Here is a 17,685-nt window from a genome sequence, read left to right on the forward strand (position 1 = left end):
CCACACCTACTTTCTAAAGACGTTGTGTGAGTCCAGGAGTAAGGGGGTCCAGGGCAGAGCCCTTCAAGCAGGCTTTGGTCATCCCTTCTTCTAACTCGGGGGGAGGGTTTTCTTGCTTATGTGGACAGCCAGGGCAGGACAGTGCCCCTGTCACACATTCAGCATGAGGCATTGGGGCAAACATTTGTCCTAGAAAGTAAGTCCTATGGGCTGGGCTTACTGTTTGCTCTGTTCACTGCTCTGTTCCCGGGCCTAACTACAGGTGCCTGGCACACAGCAAGCGTTCAGTATGGCTCTGAGGGAGCAGGGAGTACGTGTGTCCCAACAGCCCTGCATGTAGCCAAGAAATAGTTGCCCACACGCTTTAATAGAAGTACTTGTCCAGAGTCTATCTCCCCTGGGAGTCTGTGAGCCCCATGGCATGAGACCCATGTTCATCAGGTTCTCGACTTCACTCAGAATCTTCCAGAATGTCTGACCTAATATAAAATGTTCGATTCAGGAAGCTCTTCCTTTAACATCTCTGACTTGCGTGCCCCCAGGAAAATTAGTCACTTACTTCCGCAGGAGCCAATTCCACAGTTGGAGAGGGTTTTGGCAGATCTTCAAGCGTTTGAAGGTAGCTAGTACTCAATGTCTAGCTCAAAGCAACAGAAAGATATGGCGTGTGTTAGATTGCCCAGGGCACGGGGTGGGCTCTCTGGGATTCCTTCCTTTCTAATAAGAGAAGTCGTGTCCACAGGACCAATAGGCAGGGAGTGTAGGGTGGGGAGGTGCCGAGGGCCACAGGGGTCTGGCTGGGACAGGGGACTTGTGTACTGGTGGTCTGTCAGAGGCGGGATATGGGCCAGGACAGGGCATGTGGTCGGGTGGACCCTGGTGCGGCATTTTCCCTGCTGGCCCCCACCCTGGTCTCACCACCCTGGGTCTTATCTATACTCAGCTCTCAGATGATTTTCGCAGTTACACTTTGTCCACATCCACATCTGCTCGCTGGCCCACAGCTATTCCCCACCGTCTGCAGGATGAAGTCCACGCTTCTTATCTGGCATCTAAAGCCTCCAACCTTTGACGCCAAATACCTCTCCGGCATTACCTTCCACTGTCACCCTTCTTGAACTTTCTATTACTGCAAAACTGGGTCTCTCTCTCTCTTTTTTATCAGAACATACCCTTTCCTTCCTTTCTCCAGGGGCCCTTACCCATAGAGGGTCTCCACCCTCCCCCAGACTGTCTTACCTTCTTACCTTTTATTTGTGGTTTACCTGGTTTTCAGGATCCAACTCAAGTCTGACCTTCCTAGGGTGTGGATGGGAGTATTTCTTCCAATGACACTTGTTGCGATGACTCCTTCCTAGATGTGAACCACCTGCAGCTACCCTCTAGGTCTTGGTACCAACTTCACTATGGGGATGAGTCTTGTCACATGCGTGGCACATATGTGCAGCTAGGTTGACATCCTTTGGGTTCCCCCAGTAGATTCAGACAGATGCCTCCTTGAGACTGGAGGGGTGCTTGTGGCAGTGGAGGGAGCCTCCAACCGCTAAAGAGGCTCCATTGCAACTGGTTATGGCTCCCCAGTGCATCCCACAGACCACGTTTGTGCCCACCCGGCCATGTTGACCCTCGCACTTTCTTTCATCTTGCCCTTGGGCATTTGACCTCCCATGCTGCATTGGCCCATTATTGCACTGGCCATCCTCACCCCGCCCCCTTTCTTTTCACAGAGCGTGATTTGGAGCCCCTGCCCTGGCCCCAATCTCCTCTGAAAGTGATCTCATCCCTGACACCGGGGCCCTGACATTTCAGGACGGCCTCACTTGGCGGTAGAGCCGAGGTCAGCCACCGTGAAGGGAGAAAGCTCCTCATTCCTTCTGATGTCCTTTGTGCCTTTTCCTGGGACCCTCAGGAAAGACCCGCTGTGATGGAAGGAGTGGTGGGCATCTCCCATGGTGGGGGGGTGGGTACCACATGAGCCGTGTTCATTTTTGACCATCCAATCACGGTCTAGGGAGATCGTAGGACATACGGCTCAAGGCTGCTCTGCATGCTGACCTTCCCTTATAAACATTACACCTCAATGTTCACAAAACCCAAAACCCAATGTTCACAAAAACCAAGATTTATTGGGATCTTTGCACACTGAGTAACTGCTCCTCATGGCAGCCCACGGTGCAGGCTGCCCATCCGCTGGCCTTCCTGATTGTTCCGGGGCAGACAAACCGCCACCCGGCCTCCCACTACGGTCACCCTGCAGCCGGGTTGACGACTTTCCCCAGGAAGAGCAAACTCTGAGTGGTCACCTCCCAAAAGAGCACCAGGAAAGGCCTGTTGAAACGTGCCTGTGGGGCCCAAGTTGTGTTCAGAGCCTGAGGCTGAGAGAGCAGGCCCGAGGCAGCCGCTGCCCTGGTTCCCCACACGTTCATGTCCACTGCCGCCTTGTGTGACACCTGGAGGGGGAGAAGGGGACAGGGACAGCATCAGCCCCGGGCGCTTTCAGGGGACAGATCCCACCTGGTGTGGTTCTAGGGAGATGGACATAGAGTCACCCCCTCAGGCGCCTTCCAAGGAGGCAGCTGCAGCCTTCATTTTTCTTGCTTCTTCCCTCTTCCACATCCCGGGGGCTGGCCTTGATGGTGCTGTTTGCTCTCTGGCAGAAGACAGATGGGTTTGAGCCGGGCCGAGCATGAACCTGGCCGCAAACTCCCAACGGCAAGTTCTGGGAGCATGACAGAAGCATCTGGGCACAGGCGACACGAGCTGAGGGCCATTTTCCGCTCCGAGCTGCACGCACATTCTCTAAGCCTCAGTCGCCTCTTCTCTATAACGACCTGCTCAGCCTAAATCACTGGTTTTTAACATGAGCTCCGGGAACCGGGTTGTCCGATGTGCCAAACCTTCTATCCTCCTCTGTGAGGAAGCTGTGGCTTCGCTACATTCGCTCTCATTAACTGTGCTGCTCCCGCCCGGTCTGTAGGCTGTCCCCAGCTTTGGGAGGCAGAAGCGTTTCCCAGGGTGAGGGGGAGCCGGTCCTGCCACAATATTCCTTTTTTTTTTTTTTTTTTAACCCTCATTGTCACACAATTTCTTCGGAAGAAAGGATTCTGAGGCTTTAAAAAAAAGTTGAAAAATTTTGGCCTTGACAATCCCTTTCACTTCTGAAAAGTTCTATGAAGGGATACACTGAGAAATAAGTTCTTTAAAGAGCCAAGTTATTTCTTTTCCTTCTTGTTCACACACATGCACGTACACACTCCCGTGCACACACACACTCCCGTGCACACACTCCCTATTGCCTTGTTTTACATTCCTGATCTCAGCTGATCTTTCCCAAGCAAAAGACAGAATGCTTTCCTCATGAAGTTTGTAGCAAAGGGTGCCCGGGTGTCGTTAAGCCTCTGACTTCAGCTCGGGTCATAATCTCACGGTTCGTGAGTTCGAGTCCTACATCAGGTGAGCACAAGCCCAGCTTTGGGTGAGCTCGAGCCCTGCTCTGTGTGAGCCCTGCTTCTCTCTCTCTCCCCCTGCCCTGCCTGGGATTCTCTCTTTCTCTGCCCCTCACTCACTTCCGTCTTTTCTCTCTCTCTCAAAAAATAAATTATAACAAAGACTCAAGCGACAATTAATGACTCTCGCCTAAAACATAAAAGATAGAGCAGGGAAGGAAAATTACATGGTTATTCCCAGTGGTTAACTGTCTCTTCCTGGTAGAGAGTCATGGATCCCCACCCATGCCTTGTGACTACCAACGGCCTCCTTCTGGAAGAGAACACAGACCCAGCCCACTGATGGCCGTCTTGGCTATGGGACTTGCTTTGGCCAGCAGCACGTGAGGGGCCTTGACATAGGCCACAGCGAAGAGAAACGCGGAGAGCGATCACACAGTTTCTCTTGCTTTTTTCCCATCACCGTGGGAATGGCATGTCCCAAGTAGGGACTTCTCCTTTCTCCTGCATCCTGGAAGGGAGACGCAGTGTGAAGTAAGTCCACAGCCCTGTGGTAGTAACATACCTCTGACATGTACCGTAGACAGGAAATAAGCCACTGTCACCACAATGCACTGAGATTTGGGGCTTACGGGCCTCTGCAGCAAGGCTGCCGGATACATTTTTGTATTCATGCCCCACTACTCTCTCTAACTATAACAAAGACAGATGGAGTTTCAATGCCTGCCCTTGCGGAAGTATGGGGAACGAAGGCAAAGCTTTTCCCACACCTGGGAAAATTCTGGCACTGTGGATGACCCCTAGTGCGTGTCTCTTCAGGACTCGGTGTCCCTGCTCCGAAGGATAGGGAGGAGAGGTGGAAAGAGCGCTGCCCCTGAAAATAAGCCTGGTGGATTGCGATCCAGACCCAGAATAGGAAAAGGAAAGGGAAACTTGACTTTCAAACGCACACTTGAAAGGAGAAAAGACTGTCCCCTCCGTCCACGTTTACCACCTTACCCGGGAGATGGTTTTGTTGAGCTGCTCAGTGATTCCTGATAAGTCAGCTTCTAGGTTGAAGATGTTGGTGAGACCAATGTGGGGAAGTATTTCTTCAAGGTGGTATGTTCCAGAAATGGAAAACCTTGGCAGGTGTAAATCCAACAGGCTGCAGGGAGAATCAGAGAGGTGGTGTGGTCTCATTAACTGTGCTGCTCCCGCCCGGTCTGTAGGCTGTCCCCAGCTTTGGGAGGCAGAAGCGTTTCCCAGGGTGAGGGGGAGCCGGTCCTGCCACAATATTCCCTGCGGTGCGAGAACATTCCACCCCCCCACCCCCCCTGCAGCTCCCTCCTCTTCGGACCTTTCCAGACCTCTTGTGACCTCCTCAGCCCTCCTGTGTTTGGATCTGAGAAGACTCCCAGCATGGCCATGTGTCCTCATCTCGGGCACGTTTTTGGAGGACTTTCTACATCGGGCAAGGGATTTCACAAGGCTTAACTGATCAAATGCAAATAACAGCCACGCAAGGTAAATACTGCTAGACAGTCTCCCGCCTCCGTATCCAATTGATCATCAGGTTCTGCTGGCCCCGCTTCAGAACTGAATCCTGAATCCGTCTGCTGGCAACCCCCTAATACAAGCCACTGTCAGCTCTTCCTGTCTGGGCCTCGGGCCATCGTGAGGATCTTACGACCGAAAGCGTGTGTAGAATGTGGGCCAATCTCTGCCCTACGACTGGCCTTTGCCATCAGATCAGCACCCTGCCCATGGTAAAGTCACAAGTCTCCTTTGACACTGAGTAAGTCTGTCCTTCCATTCTTGGGATTCTTCTTCTCGATTATTGCTTGACTGTTGCCAGAGCAGGGCGCCTGCAAGCTGGGCTAGGTAAGAACCGGCTTGGAAACCTTTGCTTCTGATGAATTCAGACCCTAAAGCTGCTGATCACGTCCTTGCCAGTTAACTTCTGCGGCAATAGGAGTGTCCGGATGCCCAGTGGGAGTACGAGGCAGTTGGAAGTCAAGGGTTGAACAGCGAAGAGCAGGGGAAGGTCGTGGGAAACAGAAAACAAGGCTATCTCGGCCCACTAGGCGAACTGTCCGCAGGGAGCCCTGAGGGCAGGCCCAGCCCATGAAGGAGTCTGAGTCGAGTCTAGCAGAGGGGTGTCTGGCTGAGAGCCCAACACACAGCAGGTGTTCGACCCACATCAATGAGGAATGAACAGGTACCAGTGAGCCCGAGTCCCCTGGGCAAGTGAACCTTCCTCACAGCTGAACGGAGGGAGGCCTGGCAGTCTGAACTATTCGTGTCTGAAAGCCGCCCAGTGTTGCTGTGGTATCATAACTTTCTGGCCCGAGAACCAGGAACAGGGGACGTCCGAGGTTTAGAAAAATAACTTCAGTTGGTCTTGCTTCGTGAAAGTCAGAGCGAGAGGTCAAAACAGACCTTCTGGAGGGAAAATCTGTTGGTCTGGAAGATGCTATCGTATTTCCTTCTGTGCTGGGGGGAAGGGACAGGCTCACCCCAGGGGGGCTTGAGAATATGGGGCTGGAATCAGAAACCGGCCACAGCTACGTGGATTCATAGACAACAGGGCTATTCTCTTCTCGTCCTCTCAAGGGCAGAGGTCCTTGACCTCTGTCTCTTTTACTTGGTACTTGAATCTCTGCCCAAACACAAACACCTTTTCCTACCCCTCAGTACAGTTGGGGAGCTGAGGGGAGGCTCCTGTGGGCACCTACAGGGTACCTACCAAGTGATGGTGTATTAGAACTTCAAGTCGGCCATCAGGAGTTTTGGTATATGCACCCTCCCCCCACACCAGGGTGGGCTCCGTGACTGCTCCGGCCAAAAGAATATGACAGAAGAGACACTTTGGGGCCCAGATCTTAAAAGAGCAGGAATTTTCGCTGCCTTTCTTTTGGAACACCCCTTCCCGGAGACCTGAGCTGCCATATAACAACATCAGCTGCACCAAGCTGCCGTGCAGGAGACCAAGCTAGTCTCCTGGAGACGCTGCACGGAGAGAGAGACACCTGTTCAGCCCTTATCTGAGGAGACAGCTGGTCCAGGAGACACCTGAGGCTTCAATGCTCTAGCCCCAGCCAGCATCTGACTCTAGTGCAGGAAAGCCCCAAGTGAGAACCACTCGGCCGAGCCCAGTCCACCCACCGAATTGAGAGAGAGAACAGATACTCTCTTTCCTTTTCTTTTTTAAGTTCGTCTATTTTGAGAGACAGAGAGTGAGGGTGGGGGAGGGACAGAGAGAGAGGAAAACAGAATCCCTCACTCCTGTTTATTCAGCATTACACCACCCAGGAGGTGCACTAGCAGATTGGGCACCTAAATAAAACCTACACTGTTCATGGAGATTCTCGCAACTGTGTCACAGGTAGTGGTATCCCTTTCTTCTACGTTTTGGTCAAATGAATTTTTAAGTAAACTAAAAAGTAGGAGCTCTTTTGAGAAATATACACTGTTCTGTGGGAGTCATAAGTATTCTTAATAATTGTCCTTCATCTGATTTTTTTTTTTGCCTACACTTCGCTACATTCTGGTGGTAAATCATTCGGAAAAAAGGGAGAAACCAGAGGAAGGACAGTTGGCCAGAGAAACCCTCGGGAAGGGATACGAATGATGCATGCCTGCTGAGCACTTATCGTGACCAGTCTCAGGACTTTATATGTATTAACTTGATCAATCTTCCAAGCAACCCAATGGGGACAGTTATTATGACCTCATTTTACATTTGCGGCAGTTGGAGACCCAAAAGGCAAGAAAATTGCCCCAAACCCACATAGGTTAGTTGACGGGCAGAATAACGAGCCAAACCTAAGGGTTGGGCTTTTGCAGTTGGCATCGATCAAGGCTGGCCTGGATTCTTGAATCAAGTCTGCCGGGGTCCTTCTGCTCTGACACTTACCTGGGCAGAAGCCATCGATCCCATTTTCTCAGGGTCTCTGGCTCCAGAGCTGCCTCCACCTGCTCCATTTTCCCTGGGTCGGGGAGGATCAGCAGGGCCAGGGCGTTTCCACTGTATTCTATCTGCAGGACGGTGCAAGCCATTTCCTGGTCATACAGGAATCTGTGCATTTCCTTCTGGTGCATCATGGGGATGCGGACGGAGGTCCGCTCGTCCACGAAGAAGCTTTCTTGCTTCTGGGTCTGGTAGCGATCGAAAGGATGCTTCCACTTAGCTTAGGACACAAAATCCACAAAACTATGAGAACACACTCCAAGAGAGCAACTGTGGGCAGACATGTACTAAGCCGCACTGGTTTGGTGATTTCCTCTTGGGGTGTATATAAATATAAGGCAGAGAAGTGGCGTGGATACAGAATCAGGGGGCCAGAATTTACGGCCGGCTCAGCTGCCAGAGTGAGCCCCCCAGCACTTAAGCCCCAATGGTCTACGATTTTGTTCCATTTCAGAGCAATGTAACTTTCAAGAAGCTAAAATGTTCTTTTACCTTCCATGTGCAAGGCATTATCTCTTTACACTTGCATGAATATTAATATTAAACAAGTATTAGGATCTCCATGTCAGCAGCGAGAAGCTGAGTCCCTGGGAATTTATAGAAGCATACCCAATCTGCAGAGCCATTAGGTGGTAGAACAGGGACTAGAGCTTGACCGGCTCCACAGCTCATGTTCTTTGCAAACACTGACTTGACCCTTCACTGCCACGCTAAACAATCTCCTACAGAGAAGGTCAAGAGCCCCCCCCCCCGCCACCTCTGAACTTCCTAATACTCAGGTTGAAAAAGGAGAAAGATTTCAGTTAATACAATGTTACATATCATGCCAAAAAGCTCATTAAGACACAAGAAATGTGGCATCTGTGGGTCACAGCCTTGTCCACGTGTGCAGTATCCTCTCTTTCTCCTTACGGTCTGTCTCCACGCACCACAGCCTCCGGACTTGGCCTCCTGAGAGCCCTGGTCTTGGTGATGGGAAGCTGGCTCATCCTGTCCCTCTTGCCCACATCCCACCAGTGGCCAAGTATTGCCGATTCCACCTCCAAGGCTGCAACTTTATCCAAAGCGGCCACCTTCCTTACTTTGGAGCCCTTCGAGAACCTCCTGACTAGTCTTTGTTCTCCCACCCTTCCTCTCCTCCAAACCATTTTCCATTTTCCAGATTGCAGCCAGACTGATCGTTTTAAAACAGACGTGATCATGCCACGCCACTGCTTCAAACTTCTTGGTAATTCTGGTATCCTACAGGTGAATCCTAGAATTCTCCACACAGTTCCTGCTTATCCTTTAATCGCAACTCTTGGTACTGTCCCCCAGGCACTCTGCTCTTGTGTTCTGTGTTCCAGTCCGACTAAATTCATTTCAGTTCCTTGAAAGTGCCACAGTTTTTTCTTTTCCTTGGACCTCTGCACGCACTGGGCTTTCAACCTGAACCCTCTTTTCCCCACCTCTCTTACGGCCTCTTGGCTTGAGTAAATCCAACTCACTCTTCATGTCTCGGCTTAGATGCCTTCTCTTCCAGGAAGCCTTCCCACACTCCCCAAGTCTGGAAAACTGTATCTTTCGAGAACTCCATGGCACCCATGCCGACTCAAGCAGAACTTACTTTCCCGTTGAGTTGCAATTGCCTTTTTACTCATTTGCAGCTCTGCTGGGACTATGAGCTACATAAGGATAGGAAAACTCTATCTTATTCATAGAGTTCCCCAAGACACTAACAAAGTCCCTGAAACGTAGTAAGTACTTGATGTATATTTAATTCATTCATTCATTAATTTATTTATTTTCAAATTTACATCCAAGTTAGCATATAGTGCAATGATGATTTCAGGAATAGATTCCTGAGATTCATCCCCTGTGTGTCACACTCAGTGCTCACCCCACCAAGTGTCTTCCTTAATGTTCCTGGCCCGTTGAGCCCATCCCCCCACCTACAAGCCCTCCAGCAGCCCTCAGTTTGTTCTCTGACTTAAACATGAGAGTCTGCTGTGTTTTGCCCGCCTTGTTTTTATATTATTTTTATATTGTTTTTATATTATTTTTGCTTCTCTTCCTTGTGTTCATCTGTTTTGTATCCTAAATTCCACATAAGAGTGAAGTCATACGGTATTTGTCTTTCTCTGACTAATTTCGATGTATATTTGAAAACAAATTAGTGAATACCGTTCCTAGAGGCCTCAAAACGAGACCTAAGTTCGACTTGAAATCATTCACTCGGCAAACATTTTAAACATACTTGACCTCTCTTTCCCTTTGACTAGGCAGCTGAGTGGTTTGGGGGCCGTGGCCTTGTGGCAGATGCAGAGAGGCAGAGCTTTGTGAAGACCTTGACAGGCAGGCCCATCACCATCACGGTCGAGCCCAGTGACACCCCTGAGAATGTCAAAGCCAAAACTCCAAGACAAGGGGGGCATCTAATTTTTGTGGGCAAACAGCTGGAGGATGGCCGTCCTCTCTCAGGCTACGATGTCCAGGAAGAGTCACCCTGTGCTCGCTGTGTCACCTGGCAGGTGGCATCGCTGGGCCTTCCCACCGCCAGCCGGCCCAGGAATGGGACTATGACAAGGTCATCTGCTGCAAGTGCCAGTCTCGCCTGGGTCCCCATGCTGTCACCTGCCACAAGCACTGTTCCCCAAGAAGAAACTCAAGTAAGTCCTCTCTCCCAGCTCTTCCTTTGTCTGCTCTAATGGAAAAATAAATAAATAAATAAATAAGTAAATAAATAAATAAACAGCTGAGTTCAACAACAAGACTCAAAGCTTCCAGATACAAAGCAGGAATGTGTGTCTCTGATTTGGAAGTCATTTGGCTCAGGGGTTATCAGAATCAGATACAGCCCTTCAGGGGTGGTGCTTAATGCCTTCTCAAGGGAAATAAAATTCACGACCACGCTTGGAACCGATCTCTCTGCAGATAGTCAAAAGCTACGAAAGGCAATCCCTTCCCCGTCCGGGAAGACTGGATTGCAAAACTCTGTCGAGCAGCCCAGGGATGAGGTAGAATAGGTCACCGCATTCCCAGGCTGGGGGTAGATGGGAGGAGTCACCTGCTCTGGGTTCTTTGTTGTTATTACTCATTCGGTGCAGGGACTCCCCAACCTAGAAATTAAAATAGAACCAGGGAAACCAATAAGACTATACCGGAGGCAAATGTGAAATTGTCTCCCAGAGACCTTGCCACAACAGGCCGTAAGAAACTCACAAAAAGAGAATTTCCACTGAAGATGAGCTCAAAGCTGAAAATCTCAATCCTCTCCTGAAAGATAAGCAGTTGGGGTAACGAACCCAAGAATTCACAGCTCGAGATCTCCAGATAATGGAATAATCCGAAAGACATTTTGAAAAGTGTGTTAAAAAAACGGAAGGACTAAAATTCATCAGATGGGCCACTGGGACAAAACAATAGGTCTTAAAAAACTAAGACCTCGAGGCGAAAATACAGTCAGTGAGATTGAGAATTCAGTGGACGGGTTTGAAGTAATAAGCAGCATGGCTTTTGAGGTAATTAGTAAAAGGGAAATTGGGCGGAAGGAATCAGCTAGATGGCAGCATGGAGAGACAGAGACGTTTTGTGGGGTGGGGGTGGGGTGGGGTGGGGCAGGAGTTATAAAAGATGAGCTTGAGGTGTCCTGCCAGAAAGCAAGGAAGTGCTCCAGAAAGGAAGGAAAATCAGCAATGATGGGGGCATATCAAGGAACCAACTGAAAAGTTCTCCTGATGATCAGTGCCAGAAAATTTTAAGCAACAAAACTAAGTATTAGTCGATTGCAACCCAGAATATGAAATGCATACCCTTGAGTCCATAATGATGTAAGCAAATGATTGAATAAATAAATGTGAGAGAAGAGAAAAATCTCCCATACCGAAGAATTCCAAATAATTGAGGTAGGTCCTCCTTTCTCAAGGAGAGGGAACATAACTTCCCACTCCCGAAGTGTGGGATGGGCACGGTGACTTCCTCCAAAGAGCACAGTCTGGCAATTCGGAAAAGGGTTACTTTACAACAGAGAAATATGACGGGCGTGACCTTAGCCGGATGGTCCAAGTCAACATCAACAGCGGTAAGTCACGCCGAGAGTACGTATCCTTGCCGTGATGCGATAAGAATGGCCCTTCCCCTGTGTGGCCCTCCTCTCCACGTCCCGTTACCCCAGTTTTAATCACGAGAAAAACAAGCAAGTCCCAACTTACAGACATGCTACCAAGTACCTCGCCGGCACTGTTTGAAACTGGCAAGGTCATTACAAGCAAGGAAAGTCTGAGACACCGTCACAGTCCAGAGGAGCCCCCAATGACGTGGCGATCCAGCGTAACGTGGATCCCGGAAGAGACACAAACATCAGGTAAAAACAAACATCTGAATGGACCTGAGTTTAAAACAATGGAGGAGCTCACTTTCCTAGTATCACAATCGAGATACATGCTACTAAGTCAGGAAATAACCCGAGTAGAAGAAATGAGCCCTACAGGGAGCGAGTGTTCACACGGCAGTCACAATGGGCTAATAAGCTGTTCACACAAATTAAGATGTGGTGAGGGCACTAGAACATAAGCCCAAGGTAATATGTACAGGATGATACAATTCTGGTAAAGTTTAGAACACATAGGACAGTGGTTGCCTCTGGGAGGAAACGGGACCAGGGAAGGGTGCAAAAGGAGGTGAACTCTACCTGCAACATTGCATTTTTTAAAAAAATAAAATAAAAATCTGAAGCCAATGGTAAAATGTAAACATCCATTCTTGGCGGGGGAGTATATGGTGGTTTTAATATGCTATACACTTTTCTATGCTCGGGAGCGCCTGGGTGGCTCAGTCGGTTGAACGTCTGACTTCGGCTCGGGTCAGGATCTCGCGGTTCATGGGATCGAGCCTCGCACCGGACTCTGTGCTGACAGCTCAGAGCCCGGAGCCTGCTTCGCATTCTGTGTCTCCCTCTCTCTCTGCTCCCCCCCCCCCGCCCCCCGCACTCTATCTCTCGCTCTCTCTCAGAAATAAACATTAAAAAAATTTGTCTATGCTCAAGATAGACAGTCATATAAAAAATAAAATTTTTCTAAAAAAGGAGTTATTCCTAGGAGAGTATGATAGGGTGTATAACAAAAAATAAGTAAAAACTGAACAGAAGGAAATGGCAAGAGCGAACAAATGTCGATAAGTCAAGAAGTAGTCATCTAAGATGCTTTAAATATTTGGAGCCGCTGCAAGACTTCAAGACAGGTGCCTTTCAGGGGCAAGGAGGCAGAAGGGATTCGGCCCGAGCCAGCCCTCACCTTTGAAGAAGATGTAATTCAGGACAACCATGAGCGTGTCTCGCGTGAACTCCTGGAGGCAGTCCGCCACCTGCCCGTACGTCTGCTTTCTCACGTACTCGTTAATCTGCCTCCTGGTCATGGCGGAATCTGTGAAGTTGGCAGAAAAAGCAAACGCTCCGTACAGCTCCCGGACGGTGTCCAAAAAGTGCTGCCGAGGCTTTAGCTGCTTGTCCAGAAACAAGGAGTTGCCTACTTTCAGTTCAAGTTTGGGGCTGGGCAGGTCAAGGGTGTGGATGAGGCTCTGGAAACCCCGGTGGATGTCCGCTTCCGAGATCTCCGTGAGGTTGAAGCCAAGGCCCTCCAGGATCTGAGTCGGGGTGTCAGCCTGGGCCCCCAGAGAGAGCAGGGCCAGGGTGGCAGAGATGCTCACCGGGGAGAAGAAGATGTTGCCCGAGGCTTCTGCGGCCAGCTGCTTGTACAAGCGCAAGGCAAAGTTGGTGATGGTTGGTGTGATTTTGTGGTAGGCGGGGGCTGGCACGGACAGCTGATCGCTGGGGGCTGGAGGCGCCCCGAGACTCTTATCTCCATGGGCAGGAAAGGGCCGACAATGGACAGAGGGCAAGATCGCTGCTCCCAGCAGCCACAGCCAAGCTGGACCCATCCTCTGAAAACAAGACAGTGAACACACCATTCTACCGCATCCGGAACCTCAGGGTCCCCGTTGCTTGTCCAGTGAGCCTCACGCCCAAGCTGTACCCCGCACAGGTGTCATGAGGGGCCCTGCAGAGGACGAGGTGGGAGGTGAGCCGGCGGGGCTCTGTCGCTTTCCCCCAAGTCTGAAGAGCTGCCCTAAATCTGCTTGACCATCAATACGTCTACAAGGTTTTGTTGACAAAAGGACTTGGGCTATAAAAAGAAACTTCCCTGGTTTATTCTCTCTTCCTCTCTCCCCCCACCTCTGACCTCCCTCCCCCTCCCTCCTCCTTCCTTCCTTTTTCCTTTCTTTTTCTTCTTTCAAGTATTTCTTTGAATCACTCATCACCTTTCAAGGATTGGGGTGACTACGGAGCAGATGTTCAGGACACTGTGACAGTGAGGGACGCTGGGCCTTGCTAGCACCGAGGTGTGGCCACATCAACTTCCACCCTTGCCCGTTGGAAGGGAGAGGATGATGGGAGCCGCTCTTGGGTCAGGTCCCCAAGGAAAGGGGAGTGTTCTCTAGTGTTTGGGGTTTTCATTAGCTGGGGTGCTGATGTGGTGGTGAGTCACGGGGGCCCGGTGGATGCGGGCCACCCACGAGGCGTGGCAAAGCCACACGATGGACGGAGCCTGGGAGCACAGACCGACTCTGTCTCCATCAGACTTGCTGTCTGAAGCAGCAGCTGTCACATGCAGCCCTTGTCACATGCAGCGGCTGTATCTTAATTGATGCAGAGGGTTAGGGAAGATGCCTGTTGACCTGTGTTGAATTGTGCACCCCCCAAATTCATAGCTCGAAGCTCTACTCCCCAGTGTCTCAGAATGCGATCTTGTTTGGCAATGGGGTAGTTGAGGTACAATTAGTTAAGACGAAGTCATTAGATGGGCCCGATCTAATATGATTGGTGTCCTTCTACAAAGGGGACACTTGGGCACAGACTCGCACACAGGGAGACGGCCCTGTGAGGACAAAGGCAGAGATCGGGGTGATGCTCCTACAACCGAGGATGCCAGAGGTGGCCAGCAAACCCCCAGCAGCTCGGGGAGGAGCCTGGAGCGGGTTCTCCCTCCCAGCCTCGGAAGGAAGTGGTCTACTGCGGACACCTTGATCTTGGACTTCCAGCTGCCATGACGGTGGGGCCATATCTGTCTGTCATTGAGACCCCCCTGGGGTGTGGTGCTTTGTAGCAGCAGCCCTAGGAAATGAATACTGTCTCTCTTATACTTCAGGTTATAGAATGTGCCAGAGAAGCCTTCGAGCTACTTCCAGGGAGTCAAAGTGGTGCAGGGGCAGGAGACTCCTTCCTCAGGGGGTGGAACAGAGCTCCAGCTCGAGGTGATGCTGCAGCATAGACATGGCTGATCTCTGCTCATTCTGACCCTCGTCTAGTGCCCTTTCAGGGTCTCCATGCACACACCGCACATCTTCACAGTGCACACGCTGTCACATGGCCACTTGGAGCCCTCCCCCTTTCCCCCCCCGGAACTCGATATCCTCAGTAAGGACAGTGTCGTCCCCCTGCTCCCTTCAGAACTGACCCTTCTGCTGACCACATGATTCTTGGTGCTCTTCTGTCTTGATAACATTTGCGTCTTTTAAAAAAAATGTTTTTAATTTATTTTTGAGGGGGGGGGGAGGGGCAGAGAGAGAGGGAAACACAGAATCTGAAGGGGGCTCCAGGCTCCGAGCCGTCAGCACAGAGCCCGACGCGGGGCTCAAACCCACGAACGGTGAGGTCGCGACCTGAGCCGCAGTCTGATGCTCAACCAACTGAGTCTCCCAGGCGCCCCACATTTGTGTCTTAATCGGCACCGTTTGCGCAAACCAATGTTTTCTGGAGCCCTTACAGATGCCACGGTGGTGTGGGAGAGATCGTATTTTTAGACGGTTTATAGCACTTGGGGCCCTAAATGCCCCAAAGGCCGGTTGTTGGGAGGGACCAGTACAGCCTGATTATCAGTTATGTTGAAACTTTGCTGGACAAAGTACTGCGGGCGATTTCCCAAGGCCGTGACCTCCCTCCCTCCCCCAAAGCTCTGGTGGGCTCCCTTAACGTCGGGTTCCATTCATGCTGGGAAGTCAAACAATTTAAAAATCAGTTTGCTCCTGGAGAAAATCAGGAATACAGCTGCCGTGGGGCACCTGGGTGGCTCAGTCAGCAAGCGTCCGACGTCAGCTCAGGTCACGATCTCTCGGCTTGTGAGTTTGAGTCCCACATTGGGTTCTGTGCTTCGCTTCTGATCCTCTGTCCCCCTCTCTCTGCCCCTCCCCCACTAGCACGCTTTCTCCGTCTCTCTCAAAAATAAATAGACATTAAAAAAAAAAAAAGAAATACAGCTGTAATAAAACTGGTTGGTTCTTTTTATCCCGCTGAACTCACCGTTTCTACCCTTCTGCACCCCAAGGATCGCCAGACTTGCAGAAGGTTCTATTTCCCCAAGAGGATGAAAAGTCGGAGGGCTTGGGTTTGAATTAAGGCTCTGCAGTATCTCACTGTGGGATCTGTGGATCCCACTGTGGGAAGGAAAACTCTCTGACCGGCAGTGTCCGCATTTGCAAAATGCAAAGGACAATGCCCACCTTCCGGGGGCGGAGTCACTTAAGGATTACAAGGCATACCGCGTGTGAAACACCCGACATGTAGGAAGCGTGCAATTGAATTGTCACTGCTTTCTACAGAAGCTGGGTGTCATTCTACCTAATCTATTTCTTTATTTCTCTTCCAGAAAGATCCCAGGGGAAAACTAAGGACTCCAGTAATTAATGATGATATTCCCACTTATTGTTTATTTTGTGTGGGGATGTTATATCTGGTGTATCACAGCCTCCTCCCAGCCAGGTGTATTCTCAAATGCAGGGGGATCCGCTATTTTTTTGGATCGTCTCAGAGACTGAAGAAGGGCGTGCTATTGGAGTTGGGTGGGAGAGAAAGCTCTCGAAATGCCAGAACAGTCACAGGCAGTGAAGAGTGGCCGGCCTAAGTGCCAGCGGTGCAAAAGGTACTTTGCGCGTGTCACTAGATTGAATCCGTATGAGAGCCTTAAGACACAGGTATTGGTGCCTTCTTGTGCCTATGGGGACACTGGACGCAGGCTCAAGATAGGCACCTGTTAAGTGGCTGGAGGGTGGTTCGGATCCCAGGCAAGGGCTCTGAAGCTCAAGCCTTTTGCTACAACCGAGTCTCTAGTAAATTTGCTGCAGCAACGTTGTCGTCTTGCTTTGGGCTGTGTTACTCTGCTTTCTTGTCTCTCCCAGGTATACTGGGAGTTCCTCTCTCAAAATTTCTGATGACCAAGCTTTCCATAAAAGGTCACTTGAAACCTGGAGTTCCGACTTAAAGCTCAGAAGCAGTACATCATCGTATTTTTCCTTTAGGGGCCTCATTTCTCCTCTCCCTGCTGCCAAAGCCAGAGGAGGGGGAGGAGGGACAGAGAGGGACAGGGAGGGAGAGAGAGGGGCAGAGCCGCCCCCGCATAAGCCAGGTACTCACAGCAAAGCTCCCTGGGCTGGGGGCCCCGGGTCATCAGCACCGCGTGGCTTCCTACCCACAGGAAATGGTGTCGGAGGGTCACAGCGCCCTGGTCAATATTTGCCAGGTCCATTCCTGGAACAGTGCAAAGACTGTGCACAGAGAACAGGAAGGGACCTTTTTTTTTTTTTTTTTTTTTTTTTTTGAAGGCTCTGTCCTGCCTGCCTGCCCTACAAACAGTGAGTCATGATTCCGGACCCAACTCCCCTTGAGGATATCCCGATACCGGTGATGACGGCAGGGGTCGCGATGCGGTTGCTGCTGAACCATCACGGGTGTTTTGTGGGTTCTGGACAGCGTGCTTTCCAGATCACCCTCACGATAAGAATGCGAGATGCTAACGCCTCCTGTTGGGGTCATCATTTCACCACATGCATAAACCCGACCATCATGCTGCACCCCTTGGACACACACAGCAACGTACATGGGTTATTTCTCAATAAAACTGGACAGAAAAAGAATGGGAGGCACAATCATCCCTACCTAACAGATGGGGACACTGAGGTTCCGTGAGGTTAAATTACTTGCTCGTGAAGTGGGTGGTGAGGCTCCAATATCTTATTGATTCTTACCATTCTAATCCTTTACTGACACTTAAAAATTTATTTTTTAGAAAGAGGTAGGCACAGGGGAGGGGCGGAGGGAGAGGGAGAGAGAGAATCCCAAGCAGGCTTCTTAGCCAACACAGAGCCAGACACGGGGTTCAATGTCATGAACCGTGAGATCGTGACCTGAGCTAAAATCAAGAGTTGGACACCTAACTGACTGAGCCACCCAGGCATCCCTTTACTGATGCTTTAAATAAA

General features: G+C 50.5%; 1 protein-coding gene across 1 annotated transcript; it reads right to left on the reverse strand.

Annotated features, from left to right (window-relative positions):
• Nucleotides 1-2,128: 2,128 nt before the first annotated feature.
• On the reverse strand, nucleotides 2,129-16,996 carry SERPINA11 (serpin family A member 11). The gene is made up of 5 exons (XM_015074972.3): nucleotides 16,841-16,996; nucleotides 12,669-13,314; nucleotides 7,345-7,618; nucleotides 4,446-4,593; nucleotides 2,129-2,450 (listed from the first exon to the last, which is right to left on the reverse strand). Exons 2-5 carry the CDS (start codon nucleotides 13,309-13,311, stop codon nucleotides 2,247-2,249), a joined length of 1,269 nt encoding a protein of 422 aa, XP_014930458.3. The 5' UTR covers nucleotides 13,312-13,314; nucleotides 16,841-16,996; the 3' UTR covers nucleotides 2,129-2,246.
• Between the last annotated feature and the right edge of the window lie 689 nt (nucleotides 16,997-17,685).

The sequence above is a fragment of the Acinonyx jubatus genome, chromosome B3 (assembly GCF_027475565.1).
Source record: "Acinonyx jubatus isolate Ajub_Pintada_27869175 chromosome B3, VMU_Ajub_asm_v1.0, whole genome shotgun sequence".
In the NCBI taxonomy this organism is placed as follows: Eukaryota; Metazoa; Chordata; class Mammalia; order Carnivora; family Felidae; genus Acinonyx; species Acinonyx jubatus.

Bases quoted from the DNA above. Each gene is read 5' to 3' on its own strand.
- SERPINA11 (XM_015074972.3), bottom strand. From the start codon at position 13,311: ATGGGTCCAGCTTGGCTGTGGCTGCTGGGAGCAGCGATCTTGCCCTCT. The intron at 7,619-12,668 runs GTGAGGGCTGGC...TTGTGTCCTAAG, and splicing joins GAATTACATCTTCTTCAAAG to CTAAGTGGAAGCATCCTTTC. The intron at 2,451-4,445 runs GTAAGGTGGTAA...CTCCCCCTCCAG, and splicing joins TCAACAAAACCATCTCCCGG to GTGTCACACAAGGCGGCAGT.